Source organism: Rhinolophus hipposideros (assembly GCF_964194185.1).
Source record: "Rhinolophus hipposideros genome assembly, chromosome: 9".
NCBI classification, from domain to species: Eukaryota; Metazoa; Chordata; class Mammalia; order Chiroptera; family Rhinolophidae; genus Rhinolophus; species Rhinolophus hipposideros.
The window spans coordinates 41,849,797-41,871,211 of record NC_138055.1 but is presented as its reverse complement, the minus strand read 5'-3'; the positions used below and the strand labels follow the sequence as shown (position 1 = coordinate 41,871,211).

Sequence of the window (21,415 nt, the reverse complement as noted above, 5' to 3'; positions counted from 1 at the left end):
GTGCCTAAAATACAAAGTAGAAATGAAGTCATCTGCTATCTAATTCTGTCATCAAAAGTAAATTGACTATCAAGAATTTCATAATTAAGACCTTTTAAAATTCACGTTTAGCATTCCTAAACTACATGATTTAATGCCAACCACCCCAATAAAAATAGACCATCTACATTACAAGAACCTACTGTACAAGAAAGAAAAAGTGAAGTTATACATGAAAGAACATTATGAAAATTTAAGGAACTAAAAGTGAAAGGTCTCAGATACTTATTGGCAAGCCAAAAACATCTCATTTTCCGAGAGATAAAAAACGTTACCTGTTTAGAGTCCTAGCAAGATACTTTGTTCCATTTCTATTAGCCAGAGATGGGTATTTCTTTTGAAGAAAACCATATTCATCACGGATTGAATCAGTTACACTCTTCTTATTATTAATATCTAGCTGACTCCTAAGGATGAAAAATTTTTGAAAATGTTCAGCCGAAGTCAACTGTGGTCCTCAGTGTACCTTGGATGATGATGGTGATAATGGTGATGACAATGATGATAGCAGCACCAGGCATTGTGTTCATAATGCCTGACACGGATTGTTTAATTCTCACAATAATTCTGTATGATAGGTATTATCCCATTTTACAACAAAGGAATGGAAGCCCAGGGAGATTAACCAACTTACCAAAGGTCACATATTAAGTAGTTCAGCCAAGATTCAAACTGTAAGACTTGTAAGTAAGTAAAGCCTAAATAGTTTAGGCCTCATCATTAACATTACCATACCATCAAAGCAGTACTCTTTACAGACCAGGGATAGACAGGTGAAAAAATGTGCGTCTTAATCAATTCTATTTTTATCCACGGACAGGCCACTAATTTCTACCAGAATAAAGTTAACTGGAAGAATAGTCATCTACAAATACAACAAACAGTTTTACACAACCTCCTTCCCTGGAAAGAGAAATAGTGGGAATTTAAAAAGCAAGTTGGAGTCAGGGTGAGGTGGAAGGACATGAACAGAAGTAGACAACTGTAATGGATCTTAGATATCACGTAGTAAAAACATTTTCATGGTAAAGGGTCTGAGATCCAAAGATGTTAGGTGTCATGTAAACCCACATTATATCTAGTTTGTGGACAAAATAGACTAGAACCCAGATCTCATGATAATTGTAGTGCTTCCTACTTTACAAATGCTTTGGACTAGAGGGATCTTCATGTGAATCTGGCTCTGCTTTCACCAGCCATGTGACTTTGGTAAATGTGGGAGTTGGATTTTCTGATTATAAAATTGACATCAATACCTACCTCACAGGGATGTTGTAAGGGTTCAGAGAGATACCATTTGCCAAATGCTCACAGTAGAGTGTCTAAAACATAATTAGACACTCAATAGTAATTAGTTTCCTTTCCAAAATTTTTAATACCAGTTATTTATAATTAGGATACCTTGAATAAAATTTCTCCAAGTCACATCCTGACAATTACATAAAATCACCAATGCTAGGGGATAAACCAATCTATTAAAGTCCACTTTAATAGATTAACCACTTTAACAAACTCTTGATTGGGTGCAAATTATATAATACTTTTTCCCCTTATCCAGTGCCCTCCTCATACATAATAGGCAGGAATTTTTCAACCCCAGCTATTAAATTTTCTTCCATTTCGTGACACGGCTTACTTTAGAAACATTTTCCATTAAAAACATCTATAGGAGGCTTTCATGAATCCCTTTTCTCCCTTTAGAGCAATGAATTCTTGAGCAATACCAAGCTTACAGTAAGAGGGGAAAATAGGGAAACTATCCCATGTCATACTGATTGTAAAAATCCAGATTTGCTTTGAAATGAGAATGCTGCAGTTCTTATCCCATTCTTGGTTGCTAACCTGTTAACGACTCCAATTATTCCAAGTTTCACTGGTATAACCCTTCCCATTAATACATCCATGGCGTCAGTACCCGCATCCATGAGATCAAGTTTAGTGATTACAGCTAGGGTTCTGCGACCTGGCAAACACAAAAAAGAAAAGAAAACGACCCATTAAGAAAAGCTATTAAGTATTAATAAAGGAACACCCTCATCTATAATCCTGCCTAATATTACCTCTTGTCATCACTTTGGTAATGCTTTTCTCACCTTTGCTTACACATACTTTTAAAACCTCATTTTAATCATCATGTACGTTTAAAAATTTTTTCACATACAATTTTTTATTAGGTCTTAGGGCTAACTTTTTAATAAGCATTTTAAAATTTGTTTAAATTTATTTTTTACTGGTATACAGTTCTGAGTTTTGACAAATGCAAAGTTATGTCACTACCAAGTCAAGACAAAACAGTTCCATTACCCTCCCCCCAATTTTCTTGTACTACCTAATCAAACTCATTTTCCATCCTAGCTTTGCCTTTTTCATAATGTCATATAAATGAAATCGTATGCATAACTTTTTGAATCTGGCTTCTTTCACTTGGCATAATGTATGTGAGAGTCATCCATGTTGCATGTGTTTCAATTATTCACTCCTTTTTATTGTTGAATAGTGTTTCATGGTGTGGATGATGTACTGTGGTTTGGTTATCCATTCCCCATTTGAGAAATATCTGAGTTGCTTCCAGTTTTAGGAGATTACAAATAAAGCTACTATAGATATTTGCATATACGTTTGCATATGAATATAGGTTTTCATTTAACATGGGTAAAAACCTAGGAGTTGAACTGACAAACTGTTTCCCAAAGTGGCTGTACCATTCCCATCAGCAGTGTGTGACTTCCAGCTGCTCTGCATAGTGTTCAATTTCACATATGGTATTTTTCAATTACAAGCATTTTTTAAAATTGCTCCAAATCTACAAAACCACCCTTTTTAATGATCTCATATTCTATTATCTTAATTTACTTAATCATTCCTGCATGCCACATATTGATTTCACTTTTTGATACTATAAATAACATTTGATTATTTCCTTACAATATATTACGAGATTAAGATTATTAGATCAAAAGTATATTTATGGCTCAAAAGGTCTGTTTAAAATTGAATTAATGCATATAAAATGCTTAACAGTTTACTTTAAATAAAATTTAAATCTTTTGATATACTTTATCTTTTTAGTCTAAAATGAACATTAATTACTCATATAGTAAAACAATTCTTAAAAACTTGATATAAAAAAATTAATGACCCCGTTTATGGGAATTTTAATTAGCAGTCTTAGCAAATAACATTTCCTACCAAATTTTTATTTGAAATTCTTCAAAGCAGGAAAAAAGAAACATGACAGAGCCCACAGACCCCCCTCCTCCAAATACTATTATTTTTTTAAAAAATGGCTCCTGTATGAAGCAAAGCATACATTAGCAGCAATAACTACTCTCTTACAAGCTGGCACTGTCTATATTCTAAGAGATGTACACTGCAACATTAGCCAAGTATCATACACTGACCCACAGTATGAATCCTTGGGGTTATGAATCTTCATAAAAGGATTTTACCTTTATTTCTAAGAGTTTCCTCTGCCTTGAGCATGTCTAAATGAGGTTTTCTACCTCTGCAGAATGTATTAAATCTACTAAATGTACTAAAATACTAAAACATAATCTATAATGATTATATACTGTGAGTTAATTATTCAAAATCAAGAAGTCAGCCATTCAAAAACCTAAATCATAACAAGAAACTCATATTGCAAAGCCATATTATACATCATTAGGTAACCATTACAAATACAGACATTATGGTGAAGTATTTTTGCATAATCTATATAGCAACTTATCCATTAAAATTTTATTTTCCATCAGAATTTCTACTTGAAACATAAGCAAAATAGGAAAGCATTATTTTTTAAATCTGTATTAGCAGCTAGAACTACTATTAAAAATAAAACTTCCTTCCTTGAGGGTAGATTTACCATTTTTAACCAAGCATCTCATTAAATATTAACATCTGGCCTTACCATCTGGATCTACCTCTCTCGAAATTTTAAGTGCCTCTGATGTTGCCATATCTGTATTAGCAGCAGTGACAGCGAGAATAATGGAATTTGGATTACTGATGAACCGAAGAATGAGCTCTCTGATTTGAAGCTCAATATCCTTGGGCTGATCGCCTACAGGCACCTGAACCAAACAGATGAGCAAGGAGCTAGTAATAAAAATCAGCACAACTTTTCCCCCCATTTAATCCACAGATTGTAGATATTACTCCATTTACAAATATTTAAAATGAAGAAATTATGTACTACAGTAGTATATATGAATTTGTAGCATGTGAAAGTCTAAAAATATAACTCTTGCAAATACCAACTTTACCATATTAAGGATTGGTCAATGTTAATTACCTAGAGACAAATTCATTCATTCATTCAATTAGCAAGTATTTACTGGCAGCCTACTGTATTCCAGACATTGTTATACATGACAGATTATATAACAGTTGTGAATTTTAAAAAAGACCAAAATTCCTGTCTTTATAGAGTTTGTATTTTAGTCTGAAAAGCAGGTAATAAACATAATATCTAGGTAGTGGTAGGGCTATGGAAAAAATAAAGCAGAACAGGAGGCTGTAGAATAGAGAAGGTTGTACTTTTAAATTATTATTTTAAATTGGATTGTGCTTTTAAATAGAGTATTCAGGGAAGACCTCACTCAGATTATGACATTTGAGAGAATGAACAGAAACTGAAGGAGATAAGGGAGATACATGCAGATATCTGGGGAAGAACATCCCAGAAAAATGAGTAAGTGCAGAAGGCGTTAGGAGAAGAGTAATAGGGACAAATCAAGTAGATACTTTAGATCAGGGGTGTCCAAACTTTTTTCAACGTTTTTCACCAAGGGCCATATGCGGTAAAATACACAAACAGCCAGGCAACTCACTCGAGGTGAAGTACGTATTGCCTCACCTGGGTTATTTAAGTAAACTAAATATATTTTTGGAATTTGCTGTGGGCCAATTAACAATGGATTGCAGGCCACAGTTGGCCCACGGGCAGCAGTTTGGTCACCCCTGCTTTAGATCTATTCAAGAAGTTAAGCTTTTACTCTGAGTGAAATGGGAAGCCACTGGAGAGATTTTGAGCCAATGTAATTTTCACTTCAGTAGCATCACTCTAGCTGCTTAGTTTAGAATAGATTATGAGGAAGACCTGTTAGGAAGTTATCTAGGTAATTCAGCTGAGATGATAGTGGCTAGATCAGGATGGTAACTACAAATGTGTGAGACATGATAGAGTTCTGGACATATTTTAAAGGTAAGGAGAGCCAAGAGGATTTGCTGACAAGAGGAAGTAGAGTGAGAGATAAGTGCCAAGGACGACTACAGACTTTCTGGCTAAGCAACTGGTAGAACAGAGTTACCATTTACTGAGATGGGGAAGACTACAGAAGGATCAAGTCAGGTTGAGGGAATAGATAAGTCAGGAATGTGGTATTACACATCAAGTTTGAAGTGCCTATGAGACTTGAAAGTGTGTATGCCAAGTAGACAGTTGGATATACAATTCTGGAGATAGATATAAAGTCTCGCGATATTTGAATACTGCCAGCACACAGGCACCCATGTATTTAAAGTCATAAGATTGGATGAAATCATCAAGGGGCTAACTAAGTACCCCCTTGACAAGACATCCAAAAACTGAGCTATGGGACACTCACTGTTTAGACACTGGGAAGATAAGGAACCATCAAAAGAGACTTTAAGGAGTGGCCAGTGAGATTGGAGACAAACCTGTAGAATATGGTATCCCAGAAGCCAAGTAAAGAAAAGTGTTTCAAGGAGGCTGGGCTCAACCATGTCAAACACTGCTAACTGATCGAATTGATTGCAAAAAAAAAAAAAAAAAGCTGACTAAATTATTTTCCTATGAAGTTAAGGAAAAACCACATTTGTTCAAGTGAAAACAAACATGACCAAATCCACAATGAGTAACAAGTATTCTTTACCTTGGTCATTCCTGGCAAATCCACAAGTGTCAGATTGACAACGTTGGGTGAAAAAATCTTAAGATGAATTGGTTCAGGGCTTACTCCCTAAAAATAAGTTTTAAAATACCATATTAAAATCACATTGAAATTTCAATTAAATATGAAAAAATAAACCTCATTTCACATAGACATTAGGGGCTTTTAAATATAGTAAATTAAACCATGATCCCTAAAACATTTCAATAATCAAAATCTGGTGAAACAAAACACATGGAAAGTAAGGAAACCAGGCATATAGCAGGCTATAATCCTATCACACCCTATACCATTAATATATACAATATATTTCCCTTGTATTATTTCACATTCTTTTCTCTTGATTCTAAGCAGATACCATTCCTATGTTTAACAGACTTAGTATGATACAAAAGAATAATATAACACTATTCAAATTTATGAGGTTCTTGAGTTCAGAGAGTAACAAGTTATCCAAATCAATTTGGCTCCTAATCTTTGAATATCAAGTGCCAAGAGTAAATATTAAGAGATTCCTCAGAAAATTTATCTGATCTCCAAATCTCTAAATTTAAATAGAAAGAATATGGATAGTGAGAGATACCCATATTTTCTTTCCCCTAAACTCCTTCCTCTTTACCACTGGCCCTCTACAAATTTTAGAGTTGAGTCAGCTCCATGTAAAAAGACACACATGTAGTAATGTTCATAACTTGTCTTTTTACATGTTCTTCTTTATCCTTTAAAATGTCCTCTCATCTATTTATCCACTTTATATTACATCTTCCTTCACTAACCCACTGAAAATTCTAATTTCCGAGAGAGCTTTTTTGCAAAATCCTTTATTCTGAGTTCTCTATACAATTACATTTGCTGTATTAGATTACTCTAAACTATTTGCCTATTTTTAAATACTCTAATGTTCCAAAGTCGTTATATGTTGATATTCAGTATATCTACCTCAGTTGTATATTTCTTAGGCATTCTCTTATCATGTCCAATACAAAGATTTGTCCAAAAGCTTTTACAACTCCAATCTCATAGATATTTTAAATCCTTCAAGGCTTTATGTTAGGCATATGAAATCATTTAAATATTTACACATGTAAAATTAACTTCTTTTATCATGTACTTCATTACAAACATGATTTAGGAAAGGTATTTCATAGATTTGGGGGTCTTTCGTCTTTTGGACACCGTGGATGAGAAAACCTGCCAGGTAAGTATATTATATCCCCACCATAAATTAAACATCTTGTATGTACATTAACTCAATCTTTCATGACATTCTAAAAACTTTTCTTTATGAATCACCAATCACATCCCCTCTAAATTCTAATACTGTGCAAAATTACCACCAATTTCTGAGTTCAACAAATCCATGGGGATTGCAGGAGAGACAAGACTGGTGTTATGATTAATAACATCCCCAAAGTCCAAATTATCCCTGATCTAATTACAGGACTGAGGACAAGCTAATTTAGTTTCCTGCCACTTTTTCTTCCTCTTCTGTACAACACAATTGTTAGCAATTCAGGGAAGTATGGCAGCAGTAGCAGTAACTCAAAGGTTACCAGCCCAGAGTTCAATAACAAACAAAGCTTAATCAGTCACTAAGAGACACAAATATCCAGAATAGGCATAAATAATTAACATGCCGGAATGCTTTTTTTGTCAGGAAATAAGCTCTCCAGCACAGTATCTGGTAAGTTAAAGGGCTCAATAATCTTTGTTGAATATTAGTACTAGATGGGGGCCCACCTGTGAGATTACTCATTAATGTGCTTCTGGATAATACAGGATGGAGGTAAAAACAAAAAGAGAGCAAAGATAAAGTTAAGAGGAATAAAGGAGAGGGAGAAAACAAATATTTAATGGAGGCAGTTTGATACTGCCTGGGGGTGTCAATATGAATGGTATCTTAGACACCTAATTTATCTTAAATTCTTACAATGTTAGAAAACAAGAAAATAATTCAGTAGTTAACATTACAGTTGACTCCTCAACAACATGGGTTTGAACCACCTTGTTCCACCCACATGTGGATTTTTTTCAATTGACCATATATTCAAACCCATGTTTCTTAAGGGTCAACTCCTCAGTTGAGAATGCGTGTATGCAGAGGGCTAGGTAAAGTTGTAAGAGGATTTTCCACTGTGCTGGTGGTCAGTCAGTGCCCCTACTAACTCCTGCTCAGGAGCCAACTGTACTTTTCGTATTCACTGAAATACAAATACTTAATTTCTCTCTTTGCATTCATAAGTAAATTTAGCCTTACTGAGGTAAGAAAGAGAGCTCTTCAAAATATATGCCTCTCATAAGTTATTTAATGCTTCTTGAACTAGATTATAATCAATCCATGAGAAAAAGATAATTTATTGTAGTAGTATTAAATAGAAAAATTATATAATAAAGTGGTATGTATATCACAAGATCAAGAATAAACATCTAAATGAAATATCTGATAATATATAAGAGTTCTAAGAAACAAAGGGATGTTAAGTTTTTATATACGTGTGAAAATACTGCATTAATTTCATAGACCACGATTATGAATTTACAGTATTCACCACACATTACATACAGAAAACTGTCAATAGATTTACTGATGTTTATACTTTTCAGCTCTAAAAAGATGCTTACCTTATTATTTCCTGAAATCCTTTCTGTTTCATTTTCAATTTCTTGTCGAATTTCATCAAAATCCGTGTAAAGCTAAAAATTATTGAAATAAAAAAGCATGATATTCAAAATAATATCAAAAGTTCTTAAGTGGGGTAGTTGATAAATTTCAAGGATACCTACGGATCTGCTTCAGAGAATCAGTAAACAAATTCTAATATATACATATATTTTCTGAGCCAAGGAGTCATAGTTTATATGAGCTTTTGAAGGATGCCTAATCCCACAGCAGTTAAAAATCTCCACAGAAAAATAGTCACAGGGATATAAAACACAGCACAGGGAATATAGTCAATAATATTGTAAACTATGTATGGTGCCAGGTGGGTACTAGACTGATTGTGGTGATCACTTCTTAAGGTACATAAATGTCTAATCACTATATTGTATGCATGAAATGAACACAATATTGTACGTCAACTATAATTATTTAAAAATAAATTTTAAAAAATTAAATGAAAAAGAACCTCCAAATTAGAGACAATAGGGCTCAACCTAAAGTGTTTTCCAAATAAACCACTGTGGTCAGAAATGTTACTAAGATAAGCTTTATTTCACACGGAGCACTTGCTTTGAGATAACATGCCACATTGCCAATGATAAGAAACTAAATTATCATGCAATTATCAAAAATTGATCTCAGCATGTTATTTCTTCAAATGTCCTTGTGTCGTTACCTTATTTTTGGTGTGAAGAAATTTTCCCCATTCTTCTGCTTCAACCCCTGGAAAAAGAAAAGCTCCATTTATTGGAAACTATGGCAATTACTTTTTATCTTTAGTTAGGGATTTAAAAAGGCAACACAATATTATTTGTTCCTATTTTGCCACTAACTATAAGTTAACAAGTATTTTAAGATCTGCTAAATTATACTTTCACATTTTAAAAATTGTATCATGTATCTCAAAAACATAATTTCAGATAGAGTTGCTCACGGGTTTTCCCACCTTTTGAAATCTAGATTTTATGAATGAAATTGTTCACTTCTCTTACTTTATGTTCGATTATAGTAAAAGCATATTCTTTACTTTTGAATATCTTACACATAAAAGCAGTTTGATGAAAGTACTCAATTAAGCTAATGGCTTACAAGAAAATTTAAGAATTTTATTGAGTAATGCGGAAAGCATATATAATACATTTACACATATAACTCAAGGCAAAAATTAGCCATATGTGAATAAAAGAGCTAATTTGTCAATCCATTTTGTGTTTTTAAAATTTGGTTTCCTATTGGTAACCTATAAAGTCACAATTTACTGGTCCTTTAAAGAGCTGTCTCAGAAATATAAAGCTATTCTGTAATTTGTATGTACTATTAAGGTGATTTTTTCCCCCAGAGCCAACACTATGTTTTCCCTTAGGATTGAAGACAGGAAAAGAAATTAAATAGGGGGCAGTGGGGAAAACCTAGCATATGCACATAAGGACTCGCTACTCTCCACTAGTTTCCAGTAGGCCTGTTCCTCCCACACTTGCTGTAAAAAAGAACAATATATTCACTGTAGGCACTGTTTCAAGTGGTCTAAAACTTAGACAGCAGGTGTTGTTCTTTTTCAGAGAAGCTAGAACTAACTTGTGTAAAGGTAAACTAACTTTACCTCCCCCAAGCTATTCTGCTTTTGCCAAATTCAGAGTTTTAAATTCTTAACAACTGAGTTTATGAATAATGCCACCTGAAATAGAAATAAAAATGACTATAAGATATTCAAATAAATATTTATTGAGGAAAAACCAGATAATTTCTTTGGTGGAATAAAGGTAAAACTGGATCCTTTTTGCAAGTAAAATGCTCACCTACTTGAAGCTTAGTACCTTCTTCCAAGAAGTCTCATTGGAGGACTGGAGTAATCTAGGTGAACAGAACTCACAGAAGCAGGTACTATATACCGAAGGGGTGTTTTGAATTTACCTTATATTAAAGATGCCTGGCTTTACAAGCATGTTTTTAAAAATAAAAATAAATTACATTCACCACCAAAAAAAGCCTGCATTCTAATGAAATGCCAAAAAGTAACAAGAATCACTAAAACCTGCAACAATAAATATGGATACGCAAATAATAAAGGAAGAAAAAAATGCACACAGCCTGTAAATAGTATAGAAGCACACATGCAGGCACAATAGGAAAAGGGCCCAAAACAAATGGATAAAGGAAACCTTTAGAAAGGTGTCTTGAGTTTTTCCATGTAGCAGGGTCTGTAGTTAAAGAGAAATAGCACAGAATGATAAGTTTAGTGCTTATCCCTAATATATTAAACCTTTTTTAAAAATGTGCAGAAACCTGGACACATTTTAAATGCACGTAGGATTCAATTATTCAAAATTTGCAACTATATAATTTCCGTTACAATTAATTCTAATTAGAGGGATGTATATAATATTTTAAGTGATATAAACGAAGCATGTCAGACGCCATAATTTACTTTTATTTTCCATTACCACTAATCATGTCACCTCTGGTTTCTAATTCTAATACAAAATGAATTAAAATTAATTTACTATTCAAATATTTGCCTGAGATATTTGATAACTGACTATGGAAAAAAGATAAATTGCCTGCTCAAAAGGAAAAATCTACAAAAACATACCAAATACATTTTTCAAAACCTTAAAAGTAAATAAATATACACAAATATTTACCCGAATCACTAAGATTGAGCTTTATAAGGGATTATGTTCCTGGAAATACATACTGAATTTAACAGACAGCAGAGAAACAATTTTAGTCTTTGATCAGCGTGCTACTTTTGGATTTTGTCTAAAAGGAAATCTGAGGAAAGCATAATTTATTTCTTACAAATATATGAAACATAATCATGGAGCTCAAAGTTCAAATTACTCTACAACTTTAGAAAGTTTAGACCATCCCACTCTAAAACTGTTTGATTTTGTTTTTATTAAGATTTTATCAGAAATTACATTGGCAGAAGTGGGGGACAAGCTGAAAAATACTGTAAATCTATATACTGACACCTCAATTATCCTGTGTATTTGGCAGAATGAAGGATCTCACATTACATAAATTTTCTTGACAATTAAATTATACATATTAAATATTAAAATATTTTGTTTGAGCTACTTTTGATGTCACTATATCTCAAATGGATTATATTGCTCCATGTCATTCCAGAGTACAGTCATTTTAAATTAACCTATTATTTGTAACTTAGGTCTTTGTTATATAGCAAAACCCTCTGAGGCTGTAAATCCCTGCATAAAATGGTTAGAGACTGATTTTTTTCTTTTTTTGAAGTTCTTCTATTTGATTACATTTTCCTCCCTTTCTCCTCTGGTTGTCAGGCTGTCAGGTAGTTCATACTCTTCTGGCTAACTAAATGTTTATCTACTTCATTGTTTCTAATTTCCTCTGGGTTAGAATGACTTATGACTAGGCAGAACTGTTTATCCTGAGGATAAAGAGACTCTGGGGAGAAACTAAGAAACTATCTTAGTTACTAATAAGACACATGAAATTTAGTACTCAAAATTTATGAAACTATTTGGTGCCCTGGGTAGCAGAGTTGTTTTAAGGTTTTTTTTTTTATATAAAAATAAGCACTAAGCTTGGAAAATATACATATATATATATAATATATATAGGTAAAGATATGCAGATTTACTGAACAACCACCAAGAGACATCAAAGGAAACAGTGGACATACAAGCAAAGAGCAAGAAACTGACACTTCTATAGCTGAAATGTTCATCCTTTTTTTAAAGACACTACCCACATCTGCAAAGAGGTTCTGAGAGACAAGATATCATGAAAAAAATGAAAAGTTAAAAGAAAGACACCTAATGAATGCCATAGTTTCTTAAAGTCTTAGTTTCAGATATTTAGTAAATTTGATGAAATAAGGTAGAGGGAATAAAATTTTAAAAGTGTTATTCTGTATCTTTGAAGCTGGACCATAAATTAGTGCAAAATGATTAAATTCAAGGTCCAGAATTTCAATGATAAAGCAATGTTACAGAAATGCAAAGCAATGAATAATATACAAAGAAGCTACCTAATATAATTAAAAGGCTTCTATGTATTCTCTGGCAGTCTATCCCCCAAAATCACTTGTTAACATCTACAACTTCATTAACTTGCTTCAGTGATTAACTTTCTACTATCATTGTAGATGCTCACGACAGGTCTTTTTTCCCCTAAAAAAAAAAAAAAAAAAAAAAACGAAAAAAAATCAAGCTACCACCACCAATGCTCCTATAAGTGAAAGAAAAAAATCAGATACAGAAATTGAAGCAACTTCAATTTCATCAACACTATCATCTTATCTTAGATCAGAATATAAGAAGTAAAATGAAACTGCATTGAAAACAGATCTCTTCAGATGAGAAACATGGTACTGTGCTGCAAACGTCACTTAATAATTAGAGCTATTTTACAGACTTTTATAAATAAGACAAATTATGAACCAAACGTTGAACTAAAAAAAGGAAGATTACTTTCATCCAACATTTCAAACTTCACTCATATAGAAGATTAATATTGGAAACATATTTAATAAGCAAGTTCGAATCTGATGATGAACAAAGCATAATGGTGCATATTGTCTTATCTAAATAATCCACATTTACTACTTGGGGGTGGGGGCGGATCTTAAAAATCAAAATAGTATGTCCTATATAGGTAAGCCTTAACAAGAGAAGGGAAGTAAAAAAATAATAAAAATATCAAAATTCTTTCTAAAAATAATACTCATCTTAGATTGAAGGGCAAAAGATTCAAACTTAGCAGATACAATGTTAAGAGCAGAAAAGGGAAGGTGAGATAACATTGCTAGGCTGAAAAGCAAAGTCACTTTTATTTAAAATAAAATCTTTAAGCTAGAAGCTAAATTATTTAAATTCTAAGTCAAAGTAAAAAAGCAAAAACATTGTTTTAAACACTAGGAAAAAAAAGCTTAAAACACTCCAAAAGACACAAACACATTTTCTTTAAAATAACTGATTCCTGTTTGCTGAGTATCTCACCAAATCCCCTATTTAATAGCGTTAACAATAGTTTACTAAGCTACTTACCAAAAAAGTACTATCCTTAAACAAGTTTGCTCATGGTCTTCAAAACAACAAAAATTATTTATTTTCTTTTTTTTTATGTAAAAAAAGATGCATACCACTTCTCTTCACAGGAATGCTGATTTTGCTACAGCCACTAATTTCTATCTAATCAATTCATGTCTTTTTTAAGATTCAACCAAAAATAATCTTATTCCGATTCTAAAGTTTACCATTTTCTTCTCCTGTTGTTTTTCGTTGATCTTCAGGTGAAACGTGGACTAGCTGCAGAATGAGAGGTCTCCGGGTGACAATACCAGTGCCCCTGGGAAGCAGGTCCCTCCCCACTAGGCTTTCCAGCACTGAGCTCTTTCCACTGCTCTGAAAACAGAATATACAAGAGCAAAATTAGGTTCTTTTTTTTTTTTTTCAGATTTTATTGGTGAAGGGGAACGGGATTTTATTGGGCAACAGTGTGTACTTCCAGGACTTTTTTCCAAGTTAAGTTGTTGTCCTTTCAGTCTTAGTTGTGGAGGGCGCAGCTCAGCTCCAGGTCCAGTTGCCGTTGCTAGTTCCAGGGGGCACAGCCCACCATCCCTTGTGGGAGTCAAACCCACAACCTTGTGGTTGAGAGGACGCGCTCCAACCAACTGAGCCATCGGGGAGCTCAGCGGCAGCTCAGCTCAAGGTGCTGTGTTCATCAATCTTAGTTGCAGGGGGCGCTGCCCACCATCCCTTGCAAGACTTGAGGAATCGAGCTGGCAACCTTGTGGTTGAGAGCCCACTGGCCAATGTGGGAATCGAACGGGCAGCCTTCAGAGTTAGGAGCATGGAGCTCTAACCACCTGAGCCACCGGGCCGGGCCCCAAAATTAGTTTAACAGATTTTTTTTACACCTCAGTAAGACTATACTAACAAGGCAGCATACATGAAATCATTTTAAAGAAAAAATGATTGCGGGTTTTTAAAATGAAAGTTGTTATATTTTCTATTACACGATCTTTATTTCTTTAAAGTTTAAAAAAAAAAATACAAACAGAGAAGAAGTCCCCCTCCCCCATAATTTTCCTACCTTTTTTGATACTCTCCCAACTAGGTTTTAGAAACCTATATAATATTGGTACATATATATAAAATTATGCCAATCATAAGTATATATTTTACTTTAAATGTGGTAGTACTATGTGCATTTTTCACTGACCTTTTATTTTAATGTAACAATCAGGGATATCATTCTGTAACAATATGTTAATTGCTGTGTTTAACAATTAAATAGTACTCCGTGTATAAAAGCAAACCCAAATCGATGGACATGTAAATAGTTTTTGCTACTATTAACAATGCTTCAATGTACATGCTTTGTACATACTATATAACCTTAGTCCTATTAAACTCATTAGTTTATTAAATGAAATTGCTGTGATTAAAGATCATACCGATTTTAAGGAATCACAGATACTGCCAGGCTACACACACAAAATGGCAGGCCACAAACTATACTTCGGATTCTATTTGATGCATTCCCATCGGCACTGGGCATTATCACTTTTTGAATCTTTGCTACTTTGATAGATGAACACTAACACCTCATTAAAATTTGTGGTCCTTTATTTTTCAAGTGAAGCATCATTTTGTTTATGGGCTTTTTGTATTTCTCCTTCAGTGATTTGCTTGTTCAAATGCTGGCATTTTTTGTTTCTTAGTAGTTTTATAAAGCTCTTTATCCATATAAGTATTTCATTTTTTGTTGTTTTCAATATTTCTCCAACTTTTAATTTTCAAAGCCACAAGTTTTATTTATTAAAATGAATACCCATATACAGTAACAAAGATGCATGAATTTACTAACATTTTGACACATTTTTTTCTCCTTTTGTCACTTTTTGTCTCTTCTTACACAAACACATACATTTTCTATTACTGGCCCATTTGAGAGTAAGATAGATATCATGAAACTTCACCCCTAAATATTGAGGCATATCTCTCAGAATGTTCTATATAACCACAATTCAATGATCATACTCAGAAAATTTAACATAGATACAATACAGCAGGTCCTCAAACAATGTCATTTCCTTCAACGTCATTTTGTTCAATGTTATTTCATTATAACATTGATGACATAGGAACTTAACTCTTGTTTGTATCAATTAGCCTAAGGTAAAACGGTTTCATTATATGTCATTTCACTTGAAGTTGCAGAGCCTATCAATCTATCAATGATGTTAAGTGAGGACTTAACTGTAGTAGATAATCAAATAATATATACACCCCTAGTCTCTGTTATACATTTTAAATACTTACAAATTTGCTGCTTTTCTTAACTTCGTAATATATTTTTCTGTACAGAATATTTTTTGTGCTATATATTTTCTTAGCAGTCAAACCTAGTACATCCTTTAATTTCATACTTTCTACAAATGCAAAATCCTAAACTCATCTATTTTATCAGAAAGGGTCTACAGGAAGCAAGAGGTCCACTCAAGTTAGGTTAATTTAGGGAGTGTTTACTTACAAAGGGTCTATATACAAAGCTATGGATGAGGCTTAGGAGAATCACAAGGGACATGCAATCACCTAGGCTGGTTAACAACAGAGAAGCTGTTATCACCCACAGTCCCGCAAGAAGGACTAGGACTTTCAGAAGAGGGAGAGCCAGGCCACAGCACCTACATACCCGGAGTGAGCCAGGGGACTAAATACCCGAACTTTAGTCTCCTCCTTTCCCCATTTCTTGCCAGGTCTCCCCATTTCCAAACCCAATCAGAAGCCAGAGGACATAAGGGCCCATTCATGTCGTCCAGAAAAGTCCCATATTATAGAGAATAGGATATGGAGGGTCATATTGAAGATTCTGTGGCATATCTGGTGTTGCTAAGTTTTGATATCAAGGTTTATCCCTCTCATTAAGTAAAATTGGGTGCTTTCCAACATTTCTTTTCTGTACTCTGAAATAATTTAAACAACATGGAAATTTCCTGTTCTTTAGACTGGGGATGCCAAAAAAATATATACACATTTTAAGAGATATTATCTATGCCCAAGCAGTAGTTCACCATAATCAGTGTCTGGACGTTGATGGTAACCACTTTGAGCACCTCTTGTAATTGCAGAAGTCAACCGTGACTTGTATTTATCTTTTGTTATCAGTATATATTGAGTATTACAATTAAGTTTTTCCTTTCTTAAAATGTGTATACATTTTTTTGGCACCCTGTGTATGTTTGATAAAACCTGTCCATAAAAATCATCTAATTCTCCTATATTTTCAAATTATAGATGTAACTACTTACAGTATTCTTAGAAATGGTTTGTTTTTCTTATTTCTAGTATTTTGTCTTTGTGTTTTTTTCTGACCAGATTTTCCTGTTGACCATTAAACTGATTTTATTGGTCAAACCTATATTTTATTGATTTCATTTTGTAATTTTTTTATACTGTTAATTTCTTCTTCCTGTTTTTTTTCTTTCTTTGTTTCTGGGTAAGAGGTGTTATTTATCTGTTCTCCTGAAAATCTCCTGGAACTAAATATTGAGCTTATTTTTCTCTATCTTGGCAACCAACACTTGCCCTGCCCCCCTACACACACACATATCCTCCAATCTGAGTTGTCTCTCTCTTCTTTCTTCAATGCTGAGAATGGTGGTTTTCAAGGACACAGTTTATGACAGAATTAGAATAACACATTACTCATTTGCTTTTTATTTCAAGTTACACACAGTCTCCAAATAATACCAATACTACCATCACCAATGTGATTACTGAAAATAGTTTTTAAAATGCTTTGCATATGACCCCTCCACTCTCCTTCCAATCTCTTTGCAGACTGTACTTTCTCCTTTTTAAACTCTCATTTAGTCTTGGTTCTGTAACAATATGTATAATATAACCATTAGTCCTTATGTTAATGTCTCCCTAGTCATTTTGATGAGTCTCTAAAGCTTGTTCTCTAGTAAATTATTCGAGAAGAGCTAATGGGAACAATATTCTTCAAGAGTTCTGGCATAGTAGTAAGAGTTTGTGACTTTTACACTTGAAATTCAGTTTGGTTATATATAAAATCTTGGGTTCCTGTTTCTTGAGTATATTAAATATGGAATTCCATAATATACTTATTGTAGAAAAGTATAATTTGATTTTCTTTCCCTTGTGAGAAACTTTGTGACTTTTGCCTGCTTGTCTGGAAGATTTTTATCTTTCCTTTAAAGTCCAATAATTTTCCTAGACTGTCTCAGTGTTGGTCCTTCTGTGTCAGTGTTCTCAGGTATGTGCTATTCTTTCAAAATAGAGTTCCAAATCTGTTTTTAATTCAGTTAAACTGTAATGTTTAGTATATCTGTTCTGGTTCCCTTGCTATTGTTTTTTTCTTCTTTGGGGACTCCTTTTATAGCTATGGTGGACCTTTGCCTGTTTTGAATGTTAATTTCTATCTAAATTTTTTATACCTTTCTTATCCTTTTTATTTTTAATGTTTTTCTACTTTCAATGCCTTTCTCTTAAGATATTAATATATTATGTTCATTTGTTCTTGTGTTCCTTCTACTATGTCTTTTCCAAAGTAACTTTTCTCTCATTTCTAATATTTTAATAAGCTCTATCACCTAATTTTTAATTTTTTCTTATGCAAAATTGTTTTCTTTGAAAAGCTTTGTTCTAATTATACAATGTCTTTTGTAGTGCCCTTTGTCTTAATATTTAATGGTTTTCATCTCTATTGTGGACGTATCTTTCTGATGTATTTTGATTATCTATAGGGATGCTATTAAGAGTCTCCTTTTTCTTTAAAAACTTCATATGACATTTTTACATATTGCTGGTATTTAAATGAAATTCATTTTCCTTAATTTTTACAGGAGGCTTGGCCTAGAATAGCTATTCTAACTTCACACTTTAAAACCCCCTCTTGTTTTCATAGAGTATTTGAAAATACGTTTGTTTTCTGAAGTATCTTGGCTCTACTCCTCTCCATCACTTTTATCTGGACCTTCTCTTTCTTTTGTATTTTTCAGGGAATGCTCAGTTGTATTTTCCTTTCCTTCTCACTATAGGACTGGTCCTGGAAGGGAGCTTTGGTTGGTTACTTTTAAAGTTTCATGAAGGTGCGTCAGTCCCTTAAGACTTTACAACAGACTTCTTTCACTCACCAATTATCAGTATGTGCAAAACCCCTTCCAGTTTCAGCTGGTATACTCAAACTGGCCCTGCAAGCTTTCTAGTGATAGCCTTTTGGCTATTTTTCAATTCTAAGATTCACCTGATGTTTCATTGCTTCCTTCTTCTCCTTCCTACATAATAATACACAGGGTTTGGAGCTGTTGGTGGTTTCTCCCCAACCTAGGGTATTTGAGGGTTTGTGGAGCAACATGGTCAACTAATTTTCTTATAAATGTCGTTTATGGATTTTTGCGTTTCCTATCCTATTTAGTCTATTTTTATGGGAAATTCATATAGAGATTAGGAAACTATTCTACTACTACTGTCATCTCCCCAGAATCACTAATATGAAAAATTTACCAACTCAGAAACACTGAGACTAATATTTAGTCTTACATAAGGTTTTTTTTATATTGAACATTCAGTCATAAAAAGGAATAAAGTACTGATATGCTACAACATGGCTGAACCTCAAAAACATTATGCTCAATGAAAGAAGTCAGTCACAAAAGACCACATATTATTTGGTCTTGTTTATATGAAATGTCCAAAACAGGCAAGAAAGTAGATTAAGTGGCCGCCTAGCGCTGGCAGTAGAGGGTTGTGGGGAGTGACTGCTAATGGATATAAGGTTTCTGCAGGGGAAGATGAGATATTCTAAAACAGATTATGGTGATGGTTGCAACTCCAAAGACATGCTAAAAAGACATTGAATTATACATTTAATATGGGTGAACTTTATGGTATTTAAGTGGGATTTCAATAAACCTGTTAAAAAACAAAGGAGAAAAAACAAATTCTAGATGAATTATAAACAAATGTGAAAAGGCCTAACTTTATAAATTACAGAATATAAGAATGCTTTCATGACTTTGAGATAGGGAATGGTTCCTTAATATACAAACTAATTAAGAAAACATAATTCAACTCCAGTAAAATTAAAATTTCTTTTACTCATATAAAAACGTTGAGGGAGAATACTTGTGATCCACAGAACTGACAAGGAATTAGTAACCAAATGTATAAATAACTCCTACAAATCAATAAAAAGATAAATATAATAAAAATTACGTGCAAAAATACGAAGAGAAATTCACAAAACAGAACCACTAAGGTTCTGTTAAGAACCACTAAGGACATGTTAAGATGGCCAAACTCATTAGTAATCAGGGAAATGCAATAAAAAACCACAATGAGATACCATTAAAAAAAACAGTAATACCAAATACAGATATAAACAAACTTCCCTGTGTTGGTGGGAATGTAAACGGTTACAACCATTCTGAGGAGAAAGGAGCAATCTCAAGTAAAAATGAAAATATACCCTATGATCTATCTAGTAATTGTACTTTTTGATACCATAGAGAAAGTCTCCAAAGTGTACATTTTATAGGAATGTCCCTAATATCAGTTTAATAAACTATATGGAAAACAATGGGAAACATTCAAATGTTCCTCAATAAGAGGATAAGTTTTGGCACATTCATATAATTATATATCAGTGTATATAAATCAACATATATTATTTAGGTTATCTACATATATAAAATACATCTAATTAAGTGCAAAGGTACAACAAACACCAAATTTAGGAAAACGGTTCTCTCTATGGGAGGGGGAAATTCAACTGGGTAGTTAATGTTTTATTTCTTAAACTGGGAGGTAGATACAATGGTATTTGTAATATTATTCCTTATGCCTTATTGACATTTTCAATATTTCAAAGTAATTTTTTAATATCTCAAATGTGGTACAAGATCTCATGTTGAAGAGATAATTAAAGAAGTTACATTTCCCCCTCCCTCCTATATCCTATGTGGACACTTAGTACAGCCACTCGGCTTAGATATTGGTTATAGGCCAATTCCTGTGTCCACCCTGCCATTGTGTACAAGTTATCTATAACAGATTAAGTGTCCAACTCCGCTGAGAAGTTCAAAGTAACAACGGAGCTAGAAGCAATTCAGGTAATATTTCAGTAGTTCAAGTAATATTTCAACTTTATTTTACATTATCTTTGATAGGAATAAAGAAGCAATTAAAAAAACTGTTCTTTTGTTTACTTATGTTTCACTGCATTTAAACAATGGTTATAGTATATATGAATACAGAATGTTTTTAGTCACAACTATTTTCCCTAGGAACTCTAAATTGGTGAACTTCAAGACAGAGCAGTGGATCTCATCCAATTACAGCAAGAAAAATAGTGAAGGTAGCTTAAAGAACATTGAGTAGACCAACATTCACATTATAGGGGTCCCAAAAGAAGAAGAGAGAAAGGGGCAGAAAACTTATTTGAAAAAATAATGGTTGATAACTTCCCTAACTTGATAAAATTAACAAACATCCAGATCCCAGAAGTCCAGAGAATTTCAAATAATAATAACCCGAAACCACCCCACACCAAGACTCATTAAAGTGTCAAAAGTTAAAGACAAGGAAAGAATCTTAAAAGCAGCAAGAGAAAAACATCTTATGTACAAGGAAAGCTCCCATAAGACTATCAGCAAATTTTTCAACAGAAACTTTGCAGGCCAGAGGAAGTGGTATGATATATTCAAAGTGCTAGAAGATTTGGGGGATAGAGGGGCAAATGCCAACCAAGGACACACTACCAGGCAAAGTTGTCCTTCAGAAAT

At 33.3% G+C, this 21,415-nt stretch overlaps 2 protein-coding genes across 9 annotated transcripts in view; one reads left to right on the top strand and one right to left on the bottom strand.

Annotated features, from left to right (window-relative positions):
* Window positions 1-15,348, top strand: part of YARS2 (tyrosyl-tRNA synthetase 2) — a 42,484-nt gene extending 27,136 nt beyond the window's left edge. The window contains exon 8 of the mRNA XM_081060672.1: window positions 13,892-15,348. The gene's annotated coding sequence lies outside the window, so the exon portion shown is untranslated. The remainder of the gene's footprint in view (window positions 1-13,891) is intronic.
* Window positions 1-21,415, bottom strand: part of DNM1L (dynamin 1 like) — a 51,746-nt gene that overhangs the window by 12,788 nt on the left and 17,543 nt on the right. For 4 of the 8 annotated variants that reach the window (XM_081060664.1, XM_081060663.1, XM_081060668.1 and 1 more), the window contains exons 2-9: window positions 13,856-14,003; window positions 10,776-10,814; window positions 9,293-9,339; window positions 8,577-8,648; window positions 5,937-6,023; window positions 3,950-4,112; window positions 1,882-2,002; window positions 315-446 (exon numbers count right to left, since the gene is read on the bottom strand). In XM_081060664.1, coding sequence (XP_080916790.1) covers window positions 315-446; window positions 1,882-2,002; window positions 3,950-4,112; window positions 5,937-6,023; window positions 8,577-8,648; window positions 9,293-9,339; window positions 10,776-10,814; window positions 13,856-14,003 — 809 coding nt within the window. The remainder of the gene's footprint in view (window positions 1-314; window positions 447-1,881; window positions 2,003-3,949; window positions 4,113-5,936; window positions 6,024-8,576; window positions 8,649-9,292; window positions 9,340-10,775; window positions 10,815-13,855; window positions 14,004-21,415) is intronic. The other 4 variants (XM_081060666.1, XM_081060669.1, XM_081060670.1 and 1 more) reach the window with 1 other exon arrangement.